Here is a 24,825-nt window from a genome sequence, read left to right as displayed (position 1 = left end):
GAAAGGAATGGGCTGAGGCGTGACTCCCTGCGGTCCTGATTGGCTTCACCTCGGTGACTCTGAGCCTGATGTCATCATGGAGCAAGTGAAGGCAGTGGTGAGAGGCGATTCCTCGCTGATGCACGGATACAGGGACTGCTTTGCATGTTTTGTCCTCGGGGCTATCGATCTCGTTCCATGATGTCAGGCTTCAATCCATATTCTTCCTCTCAACTGAGGGAGAGCAATTATCTCTCTCCAACTTTTATCGATGCACCACAGAGAGCATCCTATGTGGATGCATCACGGCTTGGTACGGCAACTGCTCTGCCCAGGACCGCAAGAAACTGCAGAGAGTCGTGGACATAGCCCAGCGCATCACGGAAACCAGCCTCCCCTCCTTGGACTCTGTCTTTACCTCTCGCTGCCTTGGTGAAGCAGCCAGCATAATCAAAGACCCCACCCACCCGGGACATTCTCTCTTCTCTCCTCTTCCATCGGGTAGAAGATACAGGAGCCTGAGGGCACGTTCCACCAGGCTTAAGGACAGCTTCTACCCCACTGTGATACGGTTCCCTTATATAATGAGATGGACTCTGACCTCACGATCTACCTTGTTGTGACCTTGCACCTTATTGCACTGCACTTTCTCTGTAGCTGTGACATTTTACTCTGTACTGTTATTGTTTTTACCTGTACTACATCAATGGACCCTGTACTAACTCAATGTAACTGCACTGTGTAATGAATTGACCTGTACGATCGGTATGCAAGACAATTTTTTCACTGTACCTCAGTACAAGTGACAATAAACCAATACCAATACCAATAACCGGTAACCCTTTGCTAACCAACAACTATTCAACGGGTCTGTATATGGAACGAGCTGCCAGAGGAAGTGGTTGAGACAGGTACATTAACAACATTTAAAAGACATTTGGACAGGTACATGGATAGGAAAGGTTTAGAGGGATATGGGCCAAATGTGGCAAATGGGAGTGACTTAGATGGGAAGCTTGGTCGTTATGGACATGATGGGCTGAAGGGCCTCTTTCTGTGCTGTGTAAAAAATAGCTGGGAATGTAAGGGTTAGTGACTGGCAATGTAAGGGTTAATGTATGCTTCTCATTGTCAGCTTCTTCCCAGGGTAAAGAATTACCTCAGCCATGGGGTGATATTAAGTTTTGTCTAGATTTAAGGCCAGGTGTGAGTGGAAAAGAAAGTAGTTTTTTAGACCTATCTTGTTATGCTAAAAGCTTTATGTAAACAACTGCCTTAGTGAGTGTAACTTCCCACCAAGCTTTCCCATGAAAAGATACGCAGTAACCGAGACTTCTTTGAGTGAGCCTAACACAGAGTGCGGGTTACACTGGTTACTCTTTCTCTGTATCCCTCACTCCCGCTAGCATAAATCTAATAAAGCATTAATCGTAAGTTCTTTGGTTCTGCTGTTGTCTGATTTATTACAAAGTGCGGGTCGACTTTAACAGCTGTATGGCTCTCTAAAGGTTTTCAGGACAGTGGCTGAGAGTCCATAGAGGAGGTGGGCTTCAGAATGCAGGGGAGTGATTGTTGCAATGAGGTGGGCGTGAATGTAGGGGATTCCCTGTCCAAACCTCATCACAGTTGTGATCCCAGCATGGATACAGGGAAGTATTGACTGATGACCCGGTACCTTGCTCGCTGTAACCCTGTGAGGGTTTTGCTGAGGGCATTAACCAACCCTCTCTCCCACTTTAATACGTCAACCCTCCCCTCTGCCCAACCGTCAGCACCTTCACCCACCACCTCCTCCAACACAGTGGCCCACTAGTGGAGCCACTGCCTCACAGGTGCTGTCTGTGTGGAGTCTGCATGCTCTCCGTGTGACTGCGTGGATCTCCCCCTGCATGCTCTGCTGACAATAATACCTTCCAATTCCAGATGTTGACTTCCCTTCTGTGGGGAAAAAGTAGAAGGAAATGCACCTGGAAATGGCCCCAAGCCATTACCTTGGAGTTAGGAGAGTGCTGTCGGTCACCCTAATGCTCCTTGTGGAAGCTGGATCAAGAATTCCAGCTGTGAAGTTCCATAGTGCAACTCCTGTAGCGGGGTCTATAAAAGGACGCACCACAATACAAGCAGCACTCTTCCAGTTACTGGGGAGTGCTGCTGCTGAAGGGTGGGAGGTGGTTGTGAGAGTGCTCCCACAGGCTGGTGAACAGTGACCCCCCTCTTGAGGCTAGGGAGACCCCTCAGGGATGCTGGAGGGAGGTCACCAGAGAGGTCTCTGTAAGGATGTAAGTGCTGTCCATGAACCCCAGCTACAGCAAGGAGTGACACAGACGGCCAGCAGCCTGGAGTGGTCCTGAGATTCAGAGGCTAGGTGTGACCGTGATTCAGACTCCGCGGGAGGGTAGTTCTGGCGCAGGTGAGGTTGCATTTGAGGACACAGATCTCTGTGAGGACAGAATTTGAGCGTTGGCCCTTTTGGGGTTAGTAGAAACTGACTGTCCCATCAATAAATGAGAATTATTGATTTTTAGACCAATGAGGTTGAAAGCTCCACTGCAGACAAGGTTTTCATGTCCTGTTACCCAGATAATTTGGTAAAATGCAGAAGGCTAAGGAAATTCAGCCTGTACCCAGTGACCCCCTCCAATTTTTACAGATGCACCATAGAAAGTATCCGATCCAAATGCATCACGGCTTGGTAAGGCAACTGCTCTGCCCAGGACTGCAAGAAATTGCAGAGAGTTGTGAACGCAGCCTCGTCCATCAGCCTCCCCTCCATGGATTCTGTCTACACTTCCCGCAGCCTTGGGAAAGCAGCCGACATATTCATAGACCCCACCCGCCCTGGACATTCCCCCTTCCCTCCTCTCCCATCGGGCAGAAGATACAAAAGTTTGAGAGTACGTACCACCAGGCTCAAGGACAGCTTCTACTCCGCTGTTATAAGACTCTTGAACGGACCTCTTACACAATAAATTTGAACTCTTGATCTCCCAATCTACCTCGTCATGGCCCTTGCACTTTATTTGTCTACCTGCACTGCACTTTCTCTGTAACTGGAACACTGTAATCTGCATTCTGTATTTATTTTCTTTTGTACTACCTCAATGTACCTATGTATGGAATGATCTGTCTAGACGGCACGCAAACTAAAGCTTTTCACTGCATCTCAGTACATGTGACAATAATAAACCAATTATCAGAAGATACAAAAGCTTGAGAGCACGTACCACCAGGCTCAAGGACGGCTTCTATCCCGCTGTTATAAGAGTCTTGAACAAACCTCTCATACAATAAAGATGAAGTCTTGATCTCCCAGTCTACTTCGTCATGGCCCTTACAGTTTATTTGTCTACACTTTCTCTACAACTCTGCCCGTGACTGCAAGAAACTGCAGAGAATTATGGACACAGCTCAGCACATCACAGAAACCAGCCTCCCCTCCATGGACTCTGTCTACACTTCTCACTTCCTCGGTAAAGCAGCCAAAGTAATCAAAGACCCCAGCCACCCCGGACACTCTCTCTTCTCCCCCCTCCCATCCGGCAGAAGATACAAAAGCCTGAAAGCACGTACCACCAGGCTCAAGGACAGCTTCTATCCTGCTGTTATAAGACTATTGAACAGTCTCTTAGTATGATAAGACGGACTCCTGACCTCATAATCTACCTCGTCGTGGCCTTGTAACTTATCATCTGCCTGCACTGCACTTTCTCTGTATCTGTAACACTTTAGTCATGTGCCTGTCTAAGAGCCTCTTGAACGGTTCCGTATATCTGGGGGTGGTGGAGGCAGACATGTCTATTGTATCAGCCTCCACCACCACCCCAGGCAGCACCATAGTGTAGCAGTTAGTGTGATGCTATTACAGCACCAGCGACCCCGGTTCAATTCCGGCCGCTGTCTGTGAGGAGTTTGTACATTCTCCCCGTGTCTGCGTGGGTTTCCTCCGGGTGCTCCGGTTTCCTCCCACCTTCCAAAGACGTACAGGTTAGGAAGTTGTGGGTGTGCTATGTTGGCGCCGGAAGTGTGGAGACACTTGCGGGCTGCCCCCAGAACACTCTACGCAAAGATGCATTTCACTGTGTGTTTTGATGTACATGTGACTAATAAAGATATCTTATTTTGCATTCTGTTATTGTTTTCCCTTGTACTACCTCAATGCACTGTGTAATGAAATGATCTGTATGAAAGGCATGCAGAACAGTTTTTCACTGTAGCTCGGTACATGTGACAATAATAAACCAATTTACCGATATAATTTACCAATAACCATAACACTGCATTCTGCTTTTTTTTGCCTTTTGTACCACCTCAGAGTACTTATGTACGGAATCATCTGTCTGGATGATACGCAAACAAAGGGTTTTCACTGTATTTCAGTACATGTGACAATAATAAACCAATTACCAATTATTGGAAACAGGTGCCAGGGAGAATGAAAATCCCACTAAAATTGAGGAGATGAATGTTCTAACAGGTACTCAGGCACTGTGCTGTTCCGTATTAGAACATAGAACTGTCTTTACCTTTCTCTGCGTCTTGGTGTAGCAGCCGGCATAATCAAAGACCCCACCCACCCGGATCATTCTCTCTTCTCTCCTCTTCCATCAGGTAGAAGATACAGGAGCCTGAGGGCACGTACCACCAGACTTAAGGACAGCTTCTATCCCACTGTGATAAGACTATTGAACGGTTCCCTTATACAATGAGATAGACTCTGACCTCACGATCTACCTTGTGACCTTGCACCTTATTGTCTACCTGCACTGCACTTTCTCTGTAGCTGTGACACTTTACTCTGTACTGTTATTGTTTTTACCTGTACTACATCAATGCACTCTGTACTAACTCAGTGCATCTGCACTGTCTAATGAATTGACCTGTATGAACAGTATGCAAGACAAGTTTTTCACTGTACCTCGGTACAAGTGACAATAATAAACCAATACCAATTACAGTACAGTACAGGCCCTTTGGCCCACAATGTTGTGCTGACATTTTATCCTGCTCTAAGATCTATCTAACCCTTCCCTCCCACATAACCCCCATTTCTCTATCATCCATGTATTGTATCATTCTGCACTAACGTTCTGCATTTCCAGCAGTACAATCCATGGCTTTTGTAGAATGAGAATAAGTTTTGAGCTGGTCATGTGATGCTCTGGGGTGGAGTTACCGTGCGTACAGTTGTCAGTCTGGGCTCTGTTAGCAAGTTCTCATCGGTCACGATCATCGAGTGATGGGCCCTTACTTTTCATGTGGTCCAGGTCAACGCTGGCCAACATCTGTGCCTCAGCCTCATCCGTCGGAACCTTCTGGTATACCGTTGGTCCTAACGCAGTCATGCTCCCAATGCACACCCGCTCCCGCAGGTCGTAGCTCGCTCGCTGGGCGCTCGCTAGCCGGTGCAGGGACCTCCGCTTCCCAGAGCTGCTTGGAGAGATGTCTGGGGAATCCGGGGAAGGTTTCACGCAGCTGAGGGAGAGGCAGAGTTAAGATTCAAATTATTGTGTATTTCTAGAGTCACAGTGCTGGGCAATTGGTTTGGGAGCCTGGAATGTGCTGCCTGGGGTGGTGGTGGAGGCAGGTACGATAGACTTGTCTGTTTCCACCACCACCCCAGATATATGGAGCCATTCAAGAGGCTCTTAGACAGGCACGTGGCTGTGCGGAGAATGGAGGGATATGGACCTTGTGTAGGCAGAAGGGATTGGTTTAATTAGGCATTTAATTACCAGTTTAATTAGTTCAGTACAACATCATGGGCCGAAGGGCCTGTTCCTGTGCTGTACTGTTCTGTGTAGGTGGCTGTGGGGAGTGTGCATCCTATCAGGGATAGATGGGAACAGTGACTTTCGGGTCACTCTACACTGGGGTAAATGGGAGTGATATTTTCCGGGGTCACTCTACACTGGGGGTAAATAGCAGTGATGCTCACCAGGGTCACTCTACACTGGGGTAAATGGGAGTGCTATTTCCCAAGGTCACTCTGCTCTGGGTAAATGGCAGTGACTCCCAGTGTCTCTCCTCCTTGAGGTTCTTTCCCCAGTATCTACAAAGTTGAGGAGCCATTACTGGCACATTCCAGGCTCCTGACACCAGTCTCGGAGTCCTGGGCACCAGTCACCACCAGATGGTGATCAGGGCAGGGTATCTAGGACTGATCTGCCCCAGAGAGGAGGTATTAGTGCTCACTGGCACCCACACCAAGGTCCGCAATCTCTCTGCCCGGCACACACAGCCTGAGTCTGACCTTTCTGTCGTCCCTGATGATGTTTCCGGGCGCTGTACGCAGGCTTCCAGTAACTGGTCCTCGGTCAGGAGGGACTCCATCGATTCCGGTGAGGCGAGGTGGAACTGGTGGGGGCAGAGAGAAGGTATCAGATAACCCAGTGAGTCACACCCCTACCCACCTCACTTAACAAGCCATCCCACATCCCTTCTCCCAACTTCACTCCCAGGTAAAATGGTACTTCATATCATTATAAATATATATAGACCCCAGACCCTTCGATTAGACTCCAACCTGTTACTCACTGCCTGGGATATGTTATTCTATATATAAAACCCACGAACCTCTGGATTAGTCCCCAGCCTGTAACCCACTCCCGGGGATCTGTTATTCTATATATAAACCCCCTGAACCCCAGGATTAGATCCCAGACTGTAACCGACTCCCCAAGGATCTGTTGTTCTTTATATAAACCCCCTGAGCTCCTGGATTAGATCCCAGCCTGTAACCCACTCCAAGGGATTTGTTGTTCTATATATACCCTCTATTGGGGTATTGACTTCAAGAGCCGTGAGATAATGTTGCAGCTCTAGAACTCTCGTTAGACCACACTTGGAGTATTGTGTTCAGTTCTGGTCACCTCATGATAGGAAGGATGCGGAAGCTTTAGAGAGGGTGCAGAGGAGATTTACCAGGATGCTGCCTGGATTGGAGAGCATGTCTTATGAGGATAGGTTGAGTGAGCTCGGGCTTTTCTCTTTGGAAAGAAGGAGGATGAGAGGTGACTTGATAGAGGTGTACAAGGTGATAAGGGGCATAGATCGAGTGGACAGTCAGAGACCTTTTCCCAGGGCGACAATGGCTAACACAAGTGGACGTAATTTTAAGGTGATTGGAGGAAGGTATAAGGGGGATGTCAGAGGTAAGTATTTTACACAGAGAGTGGTGGGTGTGTGGAACGCACTGCCAGCAGAGGTTGTGGGGCGAGATGCATTAGGGACATTTAAGAGACTCTTAGATAGACACATGAATGATAGAGAAATGGAGGGCTATGTGGGAGGGAAGGGTTAGGTAGATCTTAGAGCAGGATAAAATGTTGGCACAACATTGTGGGCCGAAGGGCCTGTACTGTGCTGTAATGTTCTATGTTCTATAAACCCCCTGAGTCCCTTGGTCTCTGCAGCATGGTGTGAGTTTGGTGCCGCTGCCCACATCCTGGGACAGCCCTGCGGTCCTCTGGCTGTGACCGGAGGTGTAGGGATGGAAGGGAAGAGTAGGATCGCACTCTGCTCTTCACAGGAGGGGAGGGGTGGCAGAGCTTGGAGTGGTCAGCCTCTGTGGTCCGATAGGTCGTATTACGTTGGCTGCCACCATACAGGGCATCATGAGGGGCGTTCCTCTGAAATGGCAACAAAACGCCAACAAACTGCTGGGGGAACTCAACAGGTCAGGCAGCATCTGTGGAGGCGGAGGGATGGTCAACGTTTCAGGTCGAGATCTGTCCGACCCGCTGAGTTCCTCCAGCAGATCGTGTGCTGCTCCAGATTCCAGCATCTGCAGCCTCTTGTGTCTGCAGCCATCTGAGCCATTCCAATGCTCTCCCTCACTTTTTGGACGTCAGGCCAGGGGTGAGGGACCCTCGCGCACCCTCCTGCCCCTTCAGGGCCGACCGGCCCTCACCTTTGGTGGATCGCGCATCTCCTCACTTGTCGAGAGCTCCTTGTCCAGGGTCTCCACCTCCGAACCCTCCTCCTCCTCCTCATCCACCTCCTGGATGGTGGGTGTCACCTCCGACGGAGGCACGGAGGTCTTTTTCTTCTTCCTCCTTTTCTTCCTCTTTCTCTCGGAGTGAAGCACCTTCCTCCTGAAGCACATGTTTGGCGGCAAGCGTGTAGAGAGTGGGTGGTGGATGTGGAGGGAGGTGCGTCGGTGATCTGGAGAGGACAGGGAGTTACAGCGCACGGGTCATTTGGTCGCTCTCAGAGTCAGAGAGTCACACTGCACGGAAACAGGCCCTTCAGTCCAACTTGTCTATCATCTAAAGTCGAGTTTATTGTCACATGCACGTCCATGTGTGCACGGGTGCAATGAAAAACTTACTTGCAGCAGCATCACAGGCACAGAGCATCAGATAAACAGCATTCACAAGAAAAACATCAATTAAACGTGAATTATATGCAATTTTTAGAAGAAAGAACACAATTAGAACCAAAACAAGTCTATTTTAGTGCAAAGTGGTCATAGTGTTGCTGTACTGAGGTAGTGATTAGGGTTGTACTGGTCGGTTCAAGAACCGAATGGTTGAAGGGAAGTAGCTGTTCCTGAACCTGGTGGTGTGGGACTTCAGGCTTCTGTACTTCCTGCCTGTGACAACCAAGGTGCCCACCTAAGCTAGTCCCAATTGCCCGCTAAATCGTTAAACCTTTCTTATCTATGTACTTATTCAAATATCTTTTAAATGTACTTCCCTCCACCACTTCCTCTGGCAGCTCGTCCCATAGACTCACCATCCTCTGCGTGAAGAAGTTGCCCCTCAGGTCCCTTTTTAGTCTTCCCCCTCTCACCTTAAACCTGTGCCCTCCAGTTTTTGATTCCCTTTCCCTGGGAAAAGGTCTGTGGCGCATCCACCCTATCTATTGGTTTTATACACCTCTGTAAGGTCACCCCTCAGTCTCCTATGCTCCTGGCCTGCCCAACCTCTCCCTATAACTCACACCCCCAAGTCTTGGCAACATTATCGTAAATCTTCTCTGCACTCTTTCCAGCTTAGACATCTTTCTTATAACAGGATAATCAAAACTATACACAATACAAGTGTGGCCTCACCAATGTCTTGTACAACTGCAACATAATGCCCCAACTTCTATACTCAGTGCCCTGACTGATGAGGGCCAGCGTGCCAAACACCTTCTTCACTGACCTGTCTACCTGTGATGTCACTTTCAGGGAACTCTGTACTCCTAGGTCCCTCTGTTCCACAACTCCCTAGGGCCCTACTGTTCACTGTGCAAGTCCTACCCTGGTTTGACTTCACAAAATGCAACACCTCGCACTCATCGGGATTGATCATCATTTGCCAATCCTTGGTCCACCTACCCAGCTGATCAAGAACCCCCTGTCATTTTTGACAACTTTCTTCACTGATCCAACCCACCCCGGACATTCTCTCTTGCCCCCTCTCCCATCAGGCAGAAGATACGAAAACCTGAAAGCACGTACCGCCAGGCTCAAGGACAGCTTCTATCCCGCTGTTATAAGACTATTGAACGGTCCCCTAGTACGATAGGTTGGACTCTTGACCTCAAAATCTACCTTGTTATGGCCTTGTGCCTTATTGTCTGCCTGCACTGCACTTTCTCTGTAACTGTAACACTTTATTCTGCATTCTGTTATTGTTTTCCCTTGTACTACCTCAATGCACTGATGTGATCCGTATGAACAGTATACAAGACCTCGGTACAAGTGACAATAATAAACCCATTCACTGTCTACGATAACACCTATCTTAGTATCATCTGCAAACTTACTAACCACGCCTTGTACGTTCTCATCTAAATTATTGATATGAATAACACACAACAAAGGTCCCAGCACTGACTGGCACATCACTAGTCACAGGCCTCCAGTCCAAGGCACTTTACAACCCCCTGGAATGAACACTGAATTCTCCAATTTCAGGTGACCTGCTCTCTCATCATGTCCCATTATCATGCTGATGGCCCTTTCTCACTCTGTTTATATAGAATGCCTCGTTAACAGTTAGTACTTAATCCTATTACAGCACCAGCGACCCGGGTTCAATTCCGGCCGCTGTCTGTAAGGAGCTTGTACGTTCTCCCCGTGTCTGCGTGGGTTTCCTCTGGGTGCTCCGGTTTCCTCCCACATTCCAAAGACGTACGGGTTAGGAAGTTGTGGGCGTGCTATGTTGGCGCCGGAAGCGTGGCGACACTTGCGGGCTGCCCCCAGCACACTCTATGCAAAAGATGCATTTCACTGTGTGTTTCGATGTACATGTGACTAATAAAGAAATCTTATCTTATCTTGTCTACTGTTCTACGTTCACTCTGTCCCCCAGCTCTGAGGAAGGGTCCCTTATCCGAAACATTGACTGGTTTCTCCCTCCACAGATGTTTGGGTGAAAGCATTTTTGTTCCCTCCTCTCAATCCTTCCTCACTTAAATCTTTTTCCTCTCGTTACTGACCCTCACCACCCGGGACATGCCCTCTACTCGTTACTACCATCGGGGAGGAGATACAGGAGCCTGAAGACCCACATTCAACGATTGAGGAACAGCTTCTTCCCCTCCGCCATCAGACTCCTGAACGGTCCATGAACCCATGAACACTGCCTCGTTATTCCTCTTCTGGATTATTTACTTATTTTTGTAACTTATAGTAATTTTTATGTCTTGCACTGTACTGCCGCCACAAAACAACAACTTTCACGACGTATGTCAGCGATAATAAACCTGATTCTGATTTTCTCTGCTAAGGGATGTAGCTCCTTTCTCTTTACATTGTCTCAGCCTCCCATAATTTTATATGCCTCGTTCAAATCGCCCCCTCCAACCTCTGTTGTTGATCCCAGTCAGTATCTAAGGTCCAGTGTCCTCAGCATGGAATTGGTATTGGTTTATTATTGTCACTTATACCGAGGTACAGTGAAAAACTTGTCTTGCATACCGATCGTACAGGTCAATTCATTACACAGTGCATTGAGGCAGTACAAGGTAAGACAATAACAAAATGCAGAATAAAGGGTTACAGTTACAGAGAAAGTGCAGTGCAGGCAGACAATAAGGTGCAAGGCCATAATGAGGTAGATTGTGAGGTCAAGAGTCCATCTTGTTGTACTAGGGGACTGTTCGATAGTCTTATAACAGCGGGATAGAAGCTGTCCTTGAGCCTGGTGGTACGTGCTTTCAGGCTTTTGTATCCCGCCTGATGGGAGGGGGGAGAAGAGAGAATGTGCGGGGTGGGTGGGGTCTTTGATTATGCCGGCTGCTTCACCGAGGCAGCAAGAAGCGCAGACAGTATAGACATGAGCTCATTACCCCATCTGCTGGGAGAAACAGGAACTGGGGCCTGCCTCTTCTGACGGATTGTGGCAGATTTCATGACAACGTCAATAGAAAGTTTCCTCATTCTCCGGCTAAGATTATCTTCTTAAAACACTCAGCCAAGGAAATTAAAAGCAGCAGGTCAGACAGTATCTGTGGTTTAAGGTGAGAGGGGAAACACCTGAAGGGAGCTGAGGAGAAACATCTTCTGAGGAGGGTGGTGGGTGTATGGAACGAGCCACCAGAAGATGTGGTTGAAGCAGGTTCAATAACAATATTTAAAAGGCATTTGGATAAATACATGGATAGGAAAGGTTAAGGGGTATATGGGCCAAAAGCGGGCAAATGGGATTAGCTTAGATGGGCATCTTGGTCAGCATGGACTGGTTGAGCCAAAGGGCCTGTTCCCGTGCTGTATGACTCTATGGAGAGAGAGAGTGAGAGACAGAGATAGAGAGAGAGAGAGAGAGAGAGAGAGAGAGAGAGAGAGAGAGAGAGAGAGAGAGAGAGAGAGAGAGAGAGAGAGAGAGAGAGAGAGAGAGAGAGCGTTTCAGAAAAAGGACACTTCATCAGAAATGTGAAAGGTTACATTTGAACCAACTTGGCTGCCACTTTAAACATGTTCCATGTGAAGGTGATGGAGCTGAAACAATGATTCTGTTTCTCTGTCCACAGATGCTGCCTGACCTCCTGAGCATCTTCAGCATTTTTTGATTTCATTTCAGATTTACAACATTCTTTTTGCTGATTTTTTACTTACTTATTGCAACACGGAAGGAAGCCATTCAGCCCTAACCATTCATACTGGCTCCCAGCAGAGTAAACCCACCAATCTCATCTGTGCCTTTTTCTCTCACATGCCCATCAAATCATCAACACACACACACACACACACACACACACACACACACACACACACACACACACACACACACAAACTGACATTATACACACTACAACAGATACACACCAATACATAAATAGACACAGACAGATACACACAGATGTGCACACACATACAGAAGACACACACACACACACACGTGCTCACACACACCCAACACACACTGACATGCACAGACATGACACACACACACATGAAGTATATATACACATGGACATACATAGAAGATAGACACATGCATGCAGAAGTACCTCATGCAGACATCAAATGTGCACAACACTTGCACTAAATGCACTCACCGACCCAATTCTTGCACACTTACACTCAAAGTCCTTCTCACTGTAGCTCCTTTCAGGTTCACGCGGAGGCCGATCGCTCAGCAGATCTCCCAGGCACTCCACCGCCAACAGTCTGTCCAGCTCCTCTTCCTCTTCCTCCTCTGTTGTTGACCTCTCGACCTCATCTTCTGCCTGCTTTAAGGGAATCGGGGGAAATGGGGGTCAGTGCAGGAAAGTGGTGCGGAGGCAGGAGATCAGCCATGTTCTCACTGAATGGTGGAACCGGCAGAGAGTCAATGTAGTCCTAGTGCCAAGCAGCACAGAAACAGGCCCTTTGGCCCACCATGACCATGGTCATGTGCCCATCTACACCACTCTCATCTCATTATGGCCTTGCACATTATTGCCTGCCTGCACTGAACTTTCTCTGCAACTGTAACACTTTATTCTGCATTCTGTTGTGGTTTTCCCTTGTACAACTTCAATGCACTGTTGTGATGAAATGATCTGTATGGATGGTATGGCAGGCAGGGTAGTGTAGCGGTTAGCGTGACGCTATTACAGCGCCAGCGACCTGGGTTCAATTCTGGCCGCTGTCTGTAAGGAGCTTGTACGTTCTCCCCGTGTCTGCGTGGGTTTCCTCTGGGTGCCCTGGTTTCCTCCCACATTCCAAAGACACACGGGTTAGGAAGTTGTGGGCGTGCTATGTTGGCGCCGGCAGCATGGCGACACTTGCGGGCTGCCCCCAGAACACTCTACGCAAAAGGTGCATTTCACTGTGTATTTCGATGTACATGTGACTAATAAAGAAATCTTTTAAAAAAATTTCACTCTACCTCGGTACATGGACAATAATGAAACCAATTTAACAAACAGCCTGCCAGAGGAATTCAACCAGTCCTGATGCAGGGTTTCAACCTGAAACGTCGACAATTCTTCCCCCTCCACAGATGCTGCTCGACCTGCTGAGTTCCTCCAGCAGATTGTTTGTTGCTCCAGATTCCAGCATCTGCAGTGTCCCGTGTCTACACTAATCCCATTGCCCGCACTAGGACTGTGTCCCCTATGCCTTGCCTATTGAAGTATCTGTCACTCAGACGCAGTGATTGCATCTGATTCCACCCCCTACTTTGGCAGTGAGTTCCAGATATCAACCATCCTCTGTGTAATAAACTTACCCCACAGATCCCCTTTAAAGCTTCCTCTCACCTCAAGCCTATGCCCCCTTGTTCTTGATTCCTGTACCATGGGTACCATTGCCTTGCCCATAGAAGACAGGTAGTGGTGGGGGGATGTCAGTTTGACTGGAGGTCTGTGACCAGTGGTGTTCCTCAGAGATCAGTGCTGGGATTTTTGTTGTTTGTGATGTATATAAAGGACTTGGACGAAAATGTAGGTGCACTGATTAGTAAGTTTGCAGACAACAGCAGAATTGGTGGATAATGGGGAAGGTTGTCAAAGGATTCAGGATATGGACCAGTTGGAAATGTGGGCAGAGAAATGGCAGATGGCGTTTAATCTGGACAAGTGTGAACTGTTACACTTTGGGAGGTCAAATACAAGAGGAAAGTATACAGTAAATGGCAGGACCCTCAGAAGCATTGAGGTACAGAGGGATCTTCAGGTACAAGTCCATAGCTCCCTGAAAGCGGCAACACAAGTAGATAAGGTGGTAAAGAAGGCGTATAAGGGTGGGGCATTGAGCATACAAGCTTGGAAGTCAGGATGCAGTTGTATAAAAATTTGGTGAGGCCACACTTGGAGTACGTAGACCATAGAGCATTACAGCACAGTACAGGCCCTGCACTTTCTCTGTAACTGCACCACTTCATTCTGCATTCTGTTATTGTTTTCCCTTGTACTACCTCGATGCACTGATGTGATGAAATGATCTGTATGGACGGCACGCAGAACAAAGTTTTTCACTGTACCTCGGTACATGTGACAATAATAAACCAATTTACCAGTGACATCCTCCCAATAGCTGGGTGACCAGAACTCTACGCAGTAGTCCAAATGTGGCCTTACCAACGTCTGGCACAGCTGTAACATGATGTCCCAACTCCTGTACACAATATCCTGACTGATGAAGGCCAGCGTGCCAAACGCCTTCTTCACTGTTGAAGGGAAACTAAGTCAGTCCAGTGGGCACAACAGACTGGGTGTGATAAGGCACACAGCAGCAATTCAGGGTAAATTGCTTCTATTTTAAGGCATGGTCTGAGCAGTAAGGCAGATGAACTGAGAGTGTTGATCAGCACGTGGGAAAATGATACTGCCGCTGTCACAGTGCTTTGGTTGAGGGGAGGATAACAGAAGCAACTCAATGTTCCAGGGCATCGAAGCGTCAGGCTTGACAGTGGGGGATCTACAGGAGGGGGTGGCAAAGCAATACAAGTCCATTAAAATGGCACGCTCACGACTTTGGTGTTGTGTCACTAGCAGATTTTATATTGATACTCCAACACACCTTCAATTCAGTAACATTCCAGTGAACCCAGTAGGCTTAAAGTCAGCAAGGAATCAGAACTGCGGTGGGTGGACAGAGGAACACAGGAAGATGGGCCCCAGCGATGGATGGGGAGCGTCTTATGACAGTGAAGCTACAGGGTCAAAGGCTAGGAAGTCTAATTCAGATAAGTGCAAGGTGTTGCATTTTGGGAAGACAAATAAGGGTAGGACCTTCACAGTGAATAGCAGGGTCCTGGGGAGGGTTGAGAACAGACCGACGAAGGAGTACAGGTACATGGTTCCCCTGAAAGTGGCGTCGCAGGTAGTCAGGGTGGTGAAGGAGAGGTTTGGCACGCTGGCCTTCATCAGTCAGGGCACTGAGTTTAGAGGTTGTGACGTTATGTTGCAGTTGGACAAGACGTTGGTGAGGCCACACTTTTGAGTATTGTGTTCAGTTTTGGTCTCCCTGTTATAGGAAAGATGCCATTAAGCTGGAAAGAGTGCAGAGGAGATTTATGACGATGTTGCCGGGACTCGAGGTTATGAAGAGAGGTTGAGTAGGTTGGGATTTTTTTCATTTGGAGCGTTGGACACTGAGTGGTGATCATATAGAGGGGGTATAACATCATGAGGGGTATAGGGTGAATGCACACAGTCTTTTTCCCAGGGTTGGGGAATCAAGAGGGCATAGGTTCAAGGTGAGAGGGGAGAGATTTATTAAGAACTGGAAGGACAACTTTTTCACCCAGAGGGTGGTCCGTATACGGAACAAGCTGCCAGAGGAAGTGGTTGAGGCAGGTACATTAACAACATTTAAGAGGCATTTGGATAGGTACATGGACAGGAAAGGTATAGAGGGATATGGATCAAACACAGGCAAATGGGATTGGCTCAGATGGGAATCTTGGTCAGCCTGGACCAGTTGGTCCGAAGGGCTAGTTTCTGTGATGTATGATTCTGTGACTCTAAATGGACGGGGAGTTCTTATAACGACAAAGCTACAGGGCCCAAGGCTATCCAGTGCCTCCCAATAACGAAAATCCTCTAATCCAGACAACGTCCTGGTGAATCTCCTCTGCACTCTCTCCAGGGCAGCCACATCCTTCCCATAGTGTGGTGATCAGAACTGCACACTACCTTTCTCACCCCCCTGCTGCCACTTTCAGGGAACTATGGACCTGTACTCCAAGGTCTCTCTGTTCATCAACACTCCCTTGGGCCCTACCATTTACTGTTTACATCTTGCCCTTAGTTGATTCCTCAAAATGCATCACCTCACACTTGTCGGGAGTGCTTTCCTACAGGGGCCAAGTGTGGTCATAAATCAGCTGGTCACCTTCATGCTCTGGTACCAGTTAGTCACTTTGGTCCCTCCCTCTGCTTTTTCCAACAGGATTGAGAAGAACAGCAGTCAGTCGCAATTCCACGTGTCGATTCCTTCCCTTCGGATCCTGAAGAGATACCTGTACCTAGAGCATCCTCCAGATAAAGCGTTGGTGACTCGTTTTTCCACCCGGGACATCATTTTCAGGACAACGCTCAGCTCCCATCAGAAAGCGTTAACCGCACGTCTCTCAGAGATCGAGAGAAACAGAAGGACTGCAGATGCTGGAATCTAGATGGAAAACACGATGATGCTGGAGGAACTCAGCAGGCCAGGCAGCATCCGTGGAGAAAAGCAGGCGGTCAATGTTTTGGGTCAGGACCCTTCTTCAGGACTGAAGATAGGAAAAGGGGAAGCCCAATATATAGGAGGGAAAAGCAGAGCAGTGATAGATGGACAGAAGAGGGGAGGCGAGGTGGGCACAGGGAGGTGATGGGTAGATGCAGGTAGGAGATAGTGATGGGCAGGTGTGGGGGCAGAGAGCTGCCTGACTGCTACTTGGATCTTTCCAGAGTTTGGACGAGGTCAGAGTGCTCCCTCATGCGCCAAAAAGGGCGCCCTGGCAGCTGGATGTGAGGATGGTTCGGATAGTGGAGGACAGATCATCACCAAGACTACAGAATCCCTACTAATGGAGGCTCTGAGGGATCTTGAGTGTGGCGCAATCTCAACTTGGCTGAGCCCTGCTTACGTGGGACTTCTAATCAGATCCAGGCTCTGAAACCCCTTGGGGAGCTGGTCCCACACAACTGGAACTACCTGCTGAAATGCCCTCTGTGCTGTTCCTTACCACTCAAGCACACTCTCCACTTCCCAGCCCTCGTCCACCATCTGGACACAGCGCGGGGGTCCATTCTGCTGTCCAGCAGTGAGAGGGGTTCCCAGTGGAGGTCAGTCCGTGTGGGAGTCCTCCCCCTTTACAACAGGGTCCTGGGGTGCAGCAGTCACGTGCAACGGGTTTGGTAAGGTGGTTCATGGGCTCCCAGGGCACCTGGCACTGCTGTGTCCTGGATGAGTCCACGATCCGTGTATAACCAGAGTGCGAGAGGTTGCAACCACTCTTGGAGATTTAGAAGAGGCTGCTCCTCGTTCTGGCCATCCTTCCTCTCCACGCCGCTGGTCTTTGGGCACCTGGCGCAGAGAGGGGAGGTAACCTCCTTGTCAGCCTCCTACTGGGCCTAGCCCTGGTCTCCTAGGAGAGGAAGCACGCAGTGTCCACCGGCTCACTGGATATCGAGAGACTGGGGTGCATCCAGAAAGCGTGGGACCATGGTTTAATTTAATTTGTTTATGGTTGCTATCAAATAAACCCAAATTGGTTTAGATAAGGAGGAAAGGTCTCTCGGACCTGTCCCATCACGTACTCCCTGACCCGTGTCCCATCACGTACTCCCTGACCCGTGTCCCACAGACCGGTCCCACCCCTACACCTCCAACTCCAATACTACTCACTGCTTCTGAGCACGTGGGAACATTTTCCAGTTCCTTGCTCCCACTGGTTGCCATGGTCACTGTGACGACACAGGGCGATGTCCAATCAGCCTTTCTCCTTCACTGCCGTCTTCACCACAAACCTTAATGGTGGCATAACCTGCTGGGAGAAGGAGAGAGAGTGAGAGAGAGTGAGAGACAGAGAAAGAGAGAGAGAGAGAGAGAGAGAGAGAGAGAGAGTGAGAGAGAGGGAGAGTGAGAGTGAGAGGGAGAGTGAGAGAGTGAGAGAGGGAGAGTGAGAGAGAAAGAGTGAGTGAGAAAGTGAGTGTGTGAGAGAGAGAGAGTGAGAGTGAGAGAGAGAGGGAGTGAGCGAGAGATAGAGACAGAGAGAGTGAGAGAGAGGGGAGAGTGAGAGAGAGACAGAGACTGAGATTGAGAGGGTGAGAGAGAGAGAGGGAGAGAGAGACAGACAGGGAGAGAGAGACAGAGATAGAGAAACAGATAGAGAGTGTGAGAGAGAGAGGGAGAGAGAGCAGGAAAGAGTCAGAGAGAGAGAAAGAGAGAGAGAGAGAGACCCAGAGAAAACTGCATTCTGTTATTGTTTTACCATGTACTACCTCAATGCATTGTTGTAATGAATTGATCTGTATGGACAGCGTGCAAGACGAGTTCTTCACTGTACATGTGACAATAATAAACCAATTTACCAATTTACACAGACAAACAGGCAGGTATGCAGAGGGAGGGCACTGAGACAGATAGCTGAGGATGTTAAAGACAGAGGGAGGGGGTTGGTATTGAAAGGTTGTTTTTCGGAGGGCAGTGTACGGTAGAGTTCCCCAGGGTCAGTACTGGACCACTATTTTTCGGCAGAGCAGCAATGGCAGAAATTTCTGGGAGTATCTTGGAAGACACAGGATCAGTTCATCCCAAAGAAGAAGCAGCATTCTAAAGGGAGGAGGACGCAACCATGGCTGACGGGGGAAGTCAAAGACAGCATAGAAGCAAAAGAGAGGGCATGCAATATTGCAAAAATCAGTGGGAAGCGAGAGGATTGGGAAGCTTTTAAAAACCAACAGAAGGCAACTAAAAAAAGCAATAAGGGGAGAAAAGGTGAAATATGAAGGTAAGCTAGCCAATAATATAAAAGAGGACACCAAAAGCTTTTTCAGATACATAAAGAGTAAAACAGAGGCAAGAGTGGACATGGGACAGCTGGAAAATGATGCTGGAGATGTAGTAATGGGGAACAAAGAAATGGCGGATGAACTGAATAAGTATTTTGCATCAGTTTTCACTGAGGAAGACACCAGCAACGTGCCAGAAATTCGAGAGTCAGGAAGCAGAAGTGAGTATAGTTGTTATTACTAAAGAGAAGGTGCTTGGGAAGCTGAAAGGTCTGAAGGTGGATAAGTCACCTGGACTGGATGGACTACACCCCAGGGTTCTGAAAGAGGAAGCTGAAGAGATTGTGGAGGCATTAGAAGTGATCTTTCAAGAATCACTAGAGTCGAGAGGACTGGAACTCTACAAATGTCACTCCGCTCTTTAAGAAGGGAGGGAGGCAAAAGACAGGAGATTATCGGCCAGTCAGCCCGACTCCAGCGGTTGGTAAGATGTTAGAGTCTATTATTAAGGATGAGGTTTCAGGGTACTTGGAAGCACATAACAAAATAGGCCGAGGTCAGCATGGTTTCCTTAAGGGGAGATCTTGCCAGACAAATTTGTTGGAACTCTTTGACGAAGTAACAGGCAGGATAGACAAAGGAGAGTCAGTGGATGTTGTTTACTTGGATTTTCAGACCTTTGACAAGATGCTGCACATGAGGCTGCTAAACAAGACAGGAGCCCATGGTATTACAGGAAAGGTACTAGCATGGATAGAAGATTGGCTGACTGGCAGAAGGCGAAGAGTGGGAATAAAGGGGGCCTTTTCTGGTTGGCTGCCGGTGACTAGTGGTGTTCGGCAGGGGTCAGTGTTGGGTCCGCTACTTTTCACGTTATATGTTAATGATCTGGATGATGGAATTGATGGCTTTGTGGCCAAGTTTGCGGATGATACAAAGATAGGTGGAGGGGCTGGTAGTGTTGAGGCAGCAGGGAGTCTGCAGAAGGACTTGGACAGGTTGGGAGAATGGGCAAAGAAGTGGCAGATGGAACACAGCGTAGGGAAGTGTACGGTCACGCACTTTAGTAGAAGGAATAAAGGCGTAGACTATGTTCTAAACAGGGAGCAAATTCAGAAATCGGAGGTGCAAACGGACTTGGGAGTCCTAGTGCAGGATTCCCCAAAGGTTAACTTGCAGGTTGAGTCGGTAGTAAGGAAGGCAAATGCAATGTTAGCGTTCATTTCCAGAGGACTAGAATATAAAAGCAAGGGTGTAATGCTGAGGCTTTATAAGGCATTGGGTCAGACCACATTTGGAGTATTGTGAGCAGTTTTGGGCCCCATATCTAAGGAAGGATGTGCTAGCATTGGAGAAGGTCCAGAGGAGGTTTACAAGAATAATCCTGGGAATGAAAGGGTTAACATATGAGGAGCGTTTGATGCTCTGGGCCTGTACTCACTGGAGTTCAGAAGGATGAGGGGGGAATCTCATCGAAACCTAGCAAATATTTTAAGGCCTGTATAGAGTGGACGTGGAGAGGATGTTTCCATAGAACAGACGATAGGCCAAAGGGCCTAATTCTGCTCCTATGTCTTACGGTCTCAAAATATATCAATAACTTGGTCTTGGGGGTACGGGAGGTACAAGTGAGTTCTGACACCCTTCGTCAGGGCTGTGCTGATTCCGATAGATGGTCTTGGACCAACTGCTGACTCTGCATCTTTCTCCACAGCTGCTGCCTGACCTGCTGAGTGTTTCGAGCATTTACTGTTTTGTTTCAGATTTCCGGCATCTGCAGCTTTTCTTGATTTTCAGGGGAAAATGAATTCTAGGATACGGATGATGAGAGGAAGAGAGACAGACGGAGAGAGGGATGGAGGAGAGAGAGGGTGCACTGCAACACAGGTACCTGAGGAAGGAGTGAGGGGGGGAGAGAGAGAAAGAGAGAGAGAGAGAGAGGGAGGGAGAGAGAGAGGGAGAGAGGGAGGGAGAGAGGGAGAGAGGGAGGGAGAGAGGGAGAGAGGGAGGGAGAGAGGGAGAGAGAGGGAGGGAGAGAAAGAGAGAGGGAGAGAGAGAGGGCGAGAAGTGGAGAGAGAGAGAGAGAGAAAGAGAGAGGGATTGAGAGAGGGAGAGAGAGAGAGGGAGGGAGAGAAAGAGAGAGGGATTGAGAGAGGGAGAGAGAGAGGGAGGGGTGGAGAGAGAGAGGGAGGGGTGGAGAGGGGGGAGGGAAGGCGAGTGGGAGCTAGAGAGAGAGGGGAGAGAGAGGTGGAAAGAGAGGGGGGAGAGAGTGTGTGATGGGAGGGGAGGGAGAGAGAGAGAGGGTATAGAAAGAGAGTGAGAGGTAGAGAAGGGGGTTGGGAGGGGAGAGAGAGCAAGAGGAGAGAGAGGAATGTGGGAGAGAGAGAGACCACTAAGACAAATGTATCTGGCAAATAGAGAGAAAGAGGGACACAGAGAGAAAAACAAAGAGAGAAAGAGGGAGAGAGTGGGAGAAAGAAGGATAGAGAGGGTGAGAGAGAGAGAGGGAGAGAGAGGGAGAGAGAGAGAGAGAGGGAGAGAGAGAGAGAGAGAGAGAGAGGGGAAAGAGGGAACATTGGAACATGAGTACACAAAGATGGGAGGGTGAGAGAGAAAGAGTGAGAGATTGAGACAAGCAGAGGGAGGAGGAGACTGGGGGATAGTGACAGAGGAAGAGAAAGAGGGTGAGGGAGAAAGAGACACAGTGGGGAGAGAGGGAACGTCTACAGCAAGGGAAAGTGGCAGACAGGTACAGGGAAAGATAGCTAGAGACAGAGAGAGAGCGAGCGAGAGAGAGAGAGAGAGAGAGAGAGAGAGGAGTGTCAGCACGTGGCTGACAGGACAAACTGGGCAAGTCATTGGCAACTGAACCTCAGCACAGACAGTTGTGAGGTGTAACAGCCCAGTAAGAAAATACTGTTCACCGTTTTATAAAAAGGAAAGAAAGGCACAGAAAAACAGCACCATATTCACCTTCCACTGTTGCCAGATTTAAATACTTTCACCGATACTATCGAGCAGAACAGAAAGAGAGTTTCCACTGGTGGGAAAATTACTTGCTGTCATCAGCAAATCAAATCAGGCATGTAAAATTGCTGCACCCCGGTGTTATACAGCAACAGACCCGTCCCCACCGGTACTGCACCCCGGTGTTATGCAGTGACAGACCCGTCCCCACCGGTACCGTACCCCGGTGTTATACAGCGACAGACCCGTCCCCACCGGTACCGTACCCCGGTGTTATACAGCGACAGACCCGTCCCCACCGGTACCGTACCCCGGTGTTATACAGCGACAGACCCGTCCCCACCGGTACCGTACCCCGGTGTTATACAGCGACAGACCCGTCCCCACGGGTACCGTACCCTGGTGCTATACAGTGACAGACCCGTCCCCACGGGTACTGTACCCTGGTGCTATACAGTGACAGACCCATCCCCACCGGTACTGTACCCCGGTGTTATACAATGGAAAGAAAAGAGAGATACCATTTCAAATTATGCCCTCAGTGTGTCACCAGTAACTGCAGGTGAGGGAAGGTATAAATAGAACATTTTTGGGACAGAAAGCAGTTACTTGTGACACATGAATGATAGAGAAATGGAGGGCTATGTGGGAGGGTAGGGTTAGATAGATCTTAGAGCAGGATAAAATGTCGGCACAACATTGTTTTCCGAAGGGCCTGTACTGTGCTGTAACGTTCTATGCTCTGTGTTCTATGCACAGATCGGTACTTGGGCCTCAGCTATTCACAGAACCTGTTGGGGGAACCAAATGTGGTACTTGTACGTTTGCTGACAGCACATTACTTGTTGGGGCTGTGAGTTTGTGAGGAGGATGCAAAGAAATTACAGTGCAATTTTGACAAGTTGAGTGAGTGATGCAGTGTAACATGGAGCAATGTGCCATTATCTACTTTGGTAGGGAGGCCGAGCATTCTTTAACTGGTGATAGATTGAGAACAGAGGGATCTTGCTTAGTGGAATGGTGTCATGACAACAACCTTTCCCTCAATGTCAGCAAACAAAAGAGCTGGTCATTGACTTCCGGAAAGGGGGCAGTGTACGTGCACCTGTCTACATCAACGGTGCTGAGGTCGAGAGGGTTCAAAACATCACCAATAGTCTGTCCTGGTCCAACCACATTGATGCCACGGCCAAGAAAGCTCACCAGCACCTCTGTTTCCTCAGGAGGCTAAAGAAATTTGGCATGTCCCCTTTGAAACTCACCAACCTTTATCGATGCACCACATCCTATCTGGATGCATCATGGCTTGGTACGGCATCTGCTCTGCCCAGGACCGCAAGAAACTGCAGAGAGTTGTGGACACAGCCCAGTGCGTCACGAAAACCAGCCTCCCCTCCATGGACTCTGTCTATACCTCTCACTGCCTTGGTGAAGCAGCCAGCATAATCAAAGACCTCACCCACCCGGGTCATTCTCTCTTCTCCCCTCTCCCATCAGGCAGAAGATACAGGAGCCTGAGGGCACGTACCACCAGGCTCAAGGACAGCTTCTACCCCATGGTGATAAGACTATTGAACGGTTCCCTTGTATGATGAGATGGACTCTTGACCTCACAATCCACCTTGTTATGACCTTACACCTTGTCTACTTGCACTGCACTTCCTCTGTAGCTGTGACACTTTACTCTGTATTCTGTTATTGTTTTTACCCTGTACTACCTCAATGCACTGTGTAATGAATTGATCTGTACGGTCGGTTTGCAAGACAAGTTTTCCACTGTACCTCAGTACGTGACAATAATAAACCGATACCAATACCAGTCACTGAAAGCAAAGACACAGGTGCAGCAAGCAACTGAGGAGACAAGTGGTATGTTGGTCTTTGTTGCAACAGGTTATGAGTTCAGGAGTAAGGATGTCTGACTATAACTATACATAGCCTTGATGAGACGTTACAGGGTCCATGTTGCTGCTTTTCTTGTAATTTTAGTTTTCTTTACACTTGGTTATATGTTCGTATGATCACCTGTAAGTCCGTAAACTTTTTGAATCTTGTATGTAGATAGCAGTCTGTGAAAAACTACTGTCTAATTTACACTGGCATAAGACATCAGGCCTACAGACATAGAACATAGAACACAACCATACAGGACTGGAACAGGCCCTTTGGCCCACAATGTTGTGCTGAACTAATTAAATTAGTAATCAAATGCCCAATTAAACTAATCCCTTCTGGCCACACAATGTCCACATTCCTCCATCTCCCACACATTCATGTGTCTATCTAAGAGTCTCTTGAACACCTCTATCGTATCTGCCTCCACCACCACCCCTGGCAGCACATTCCAGGCACCCACGACTCTCTGTGTAAAAAAACTTGCCCCACACATCTCCTTTAAACTTACCCCCCTCACCTTAAATGCATGGCCTCTTGATGCTATGTGCCTGTGATGCTGCTGCAAGTAAGTTTTTCATTGCACCTGTGCACACATGGACTTGTGCAGATGACAATAACCTAAACTCAATTTGGTTCTGTATTTCTGTAGTTTCTCTGTCTGTAAGCCTGAAGTCTTGTGGCAGTGTAAATCAGACAGTACTTTTTCACAGACTGTTATCAGAGGACTCCCTTATCTCTTACCAGGTTAGACTGGTTTGCAGTATAAAGGGAGAGCACGAGGACAAGTTCTTTGCTCCTTCGTTTTACTTGCCGTTACAGTGTTTTACTTGCCTTGCTGGCTGGTACGAGCTGACACTGTCTGACCCAGCCTTTGATGAACACCTAATAAAATGGCTATAATCATAAGATTTGCACCTCATTCTTAACTTCTGAAGAACCTTCTGGACAACATCTAACAGGCCATAGCCGTTATTGTGTGCGGTGTTATCCTTCCCTAAGAAAGAGTATATTTACTGCAGAGGGAATGCACTAAAGGTACATTAGACCCCCTCTGTCCCTTTCCTCTGTCCTCCTGATCTACCCAGTGCCTCCTACACCCACCCCAGACCCCATCACCCT

The 24,825-nt window shown here is 48.4% G+C and overlaps 1 protein-coding gene across 6 annotated transcripts in view; it reads right to left on the bottom strand.

Moving 5' to 3' along the window:
* The window catches only part of slc4a3 (solute carrier family 4 member 3), a 150,210-nt gene that overhangs the window by 88,613 nt on the left and 36,772 nt on the right, over window positions 1-24,825 (bottom strand). For 5 of the 6 annotated variants that reach the window (XM_052014166.1, XM_052014158.1, XM_052014193.1 and 2 more), the window contains exons 2-6: window positions 17,738-17,876; window positions 12,495-12,645; window positions 7,889-8,142; window positions 6,230-6,333; window positions 5,228-5,451 (exon numbers count right to left, since the gene is read on the bottom strand). In XM_052014166.1, coding sequence (XP_051870126.1) covers window positions 5,228-5,451; window positions 6,230-6,333; window positions 7,889-8,142; window positions 12,495-12,645; window positions 17,738-17,791 — 787 coding nt within the window. In that variant the 5' untranslated portion in view covers window positions 17,792-17,876. The remainder of the gene's footprint in view (window positions 1-5,227; window positions 5,452-6,229; window positions 6,334-7,888; window positions 8,143-12,494; window positions 12,646-17,737; window positions 17,877-24,825) is intronic. The other variant, XM_052014201.1, reaches the window with a different exon arrangement.

Source organism: Pristis pectinata, chromosome 1 (genome assembly GCF_009764475.1).
Source record: "Pristis pectinata isolate sPriPec2 chromosome 1, sPriPec2.1.pri, whole genome shotgun sequence".
Lineage (NCBI taxonomy): Eukaryota > Metazoa > Chordata > Chondrichthyes > Rhinopristiformes > Pristidae > Pristis > Pristis pectinata.
The sequence above is the reverse complement of the archived record's forward strand: the minus strand, read 5'-3'. Positions and strand labels throughout refer to the sequence as shown.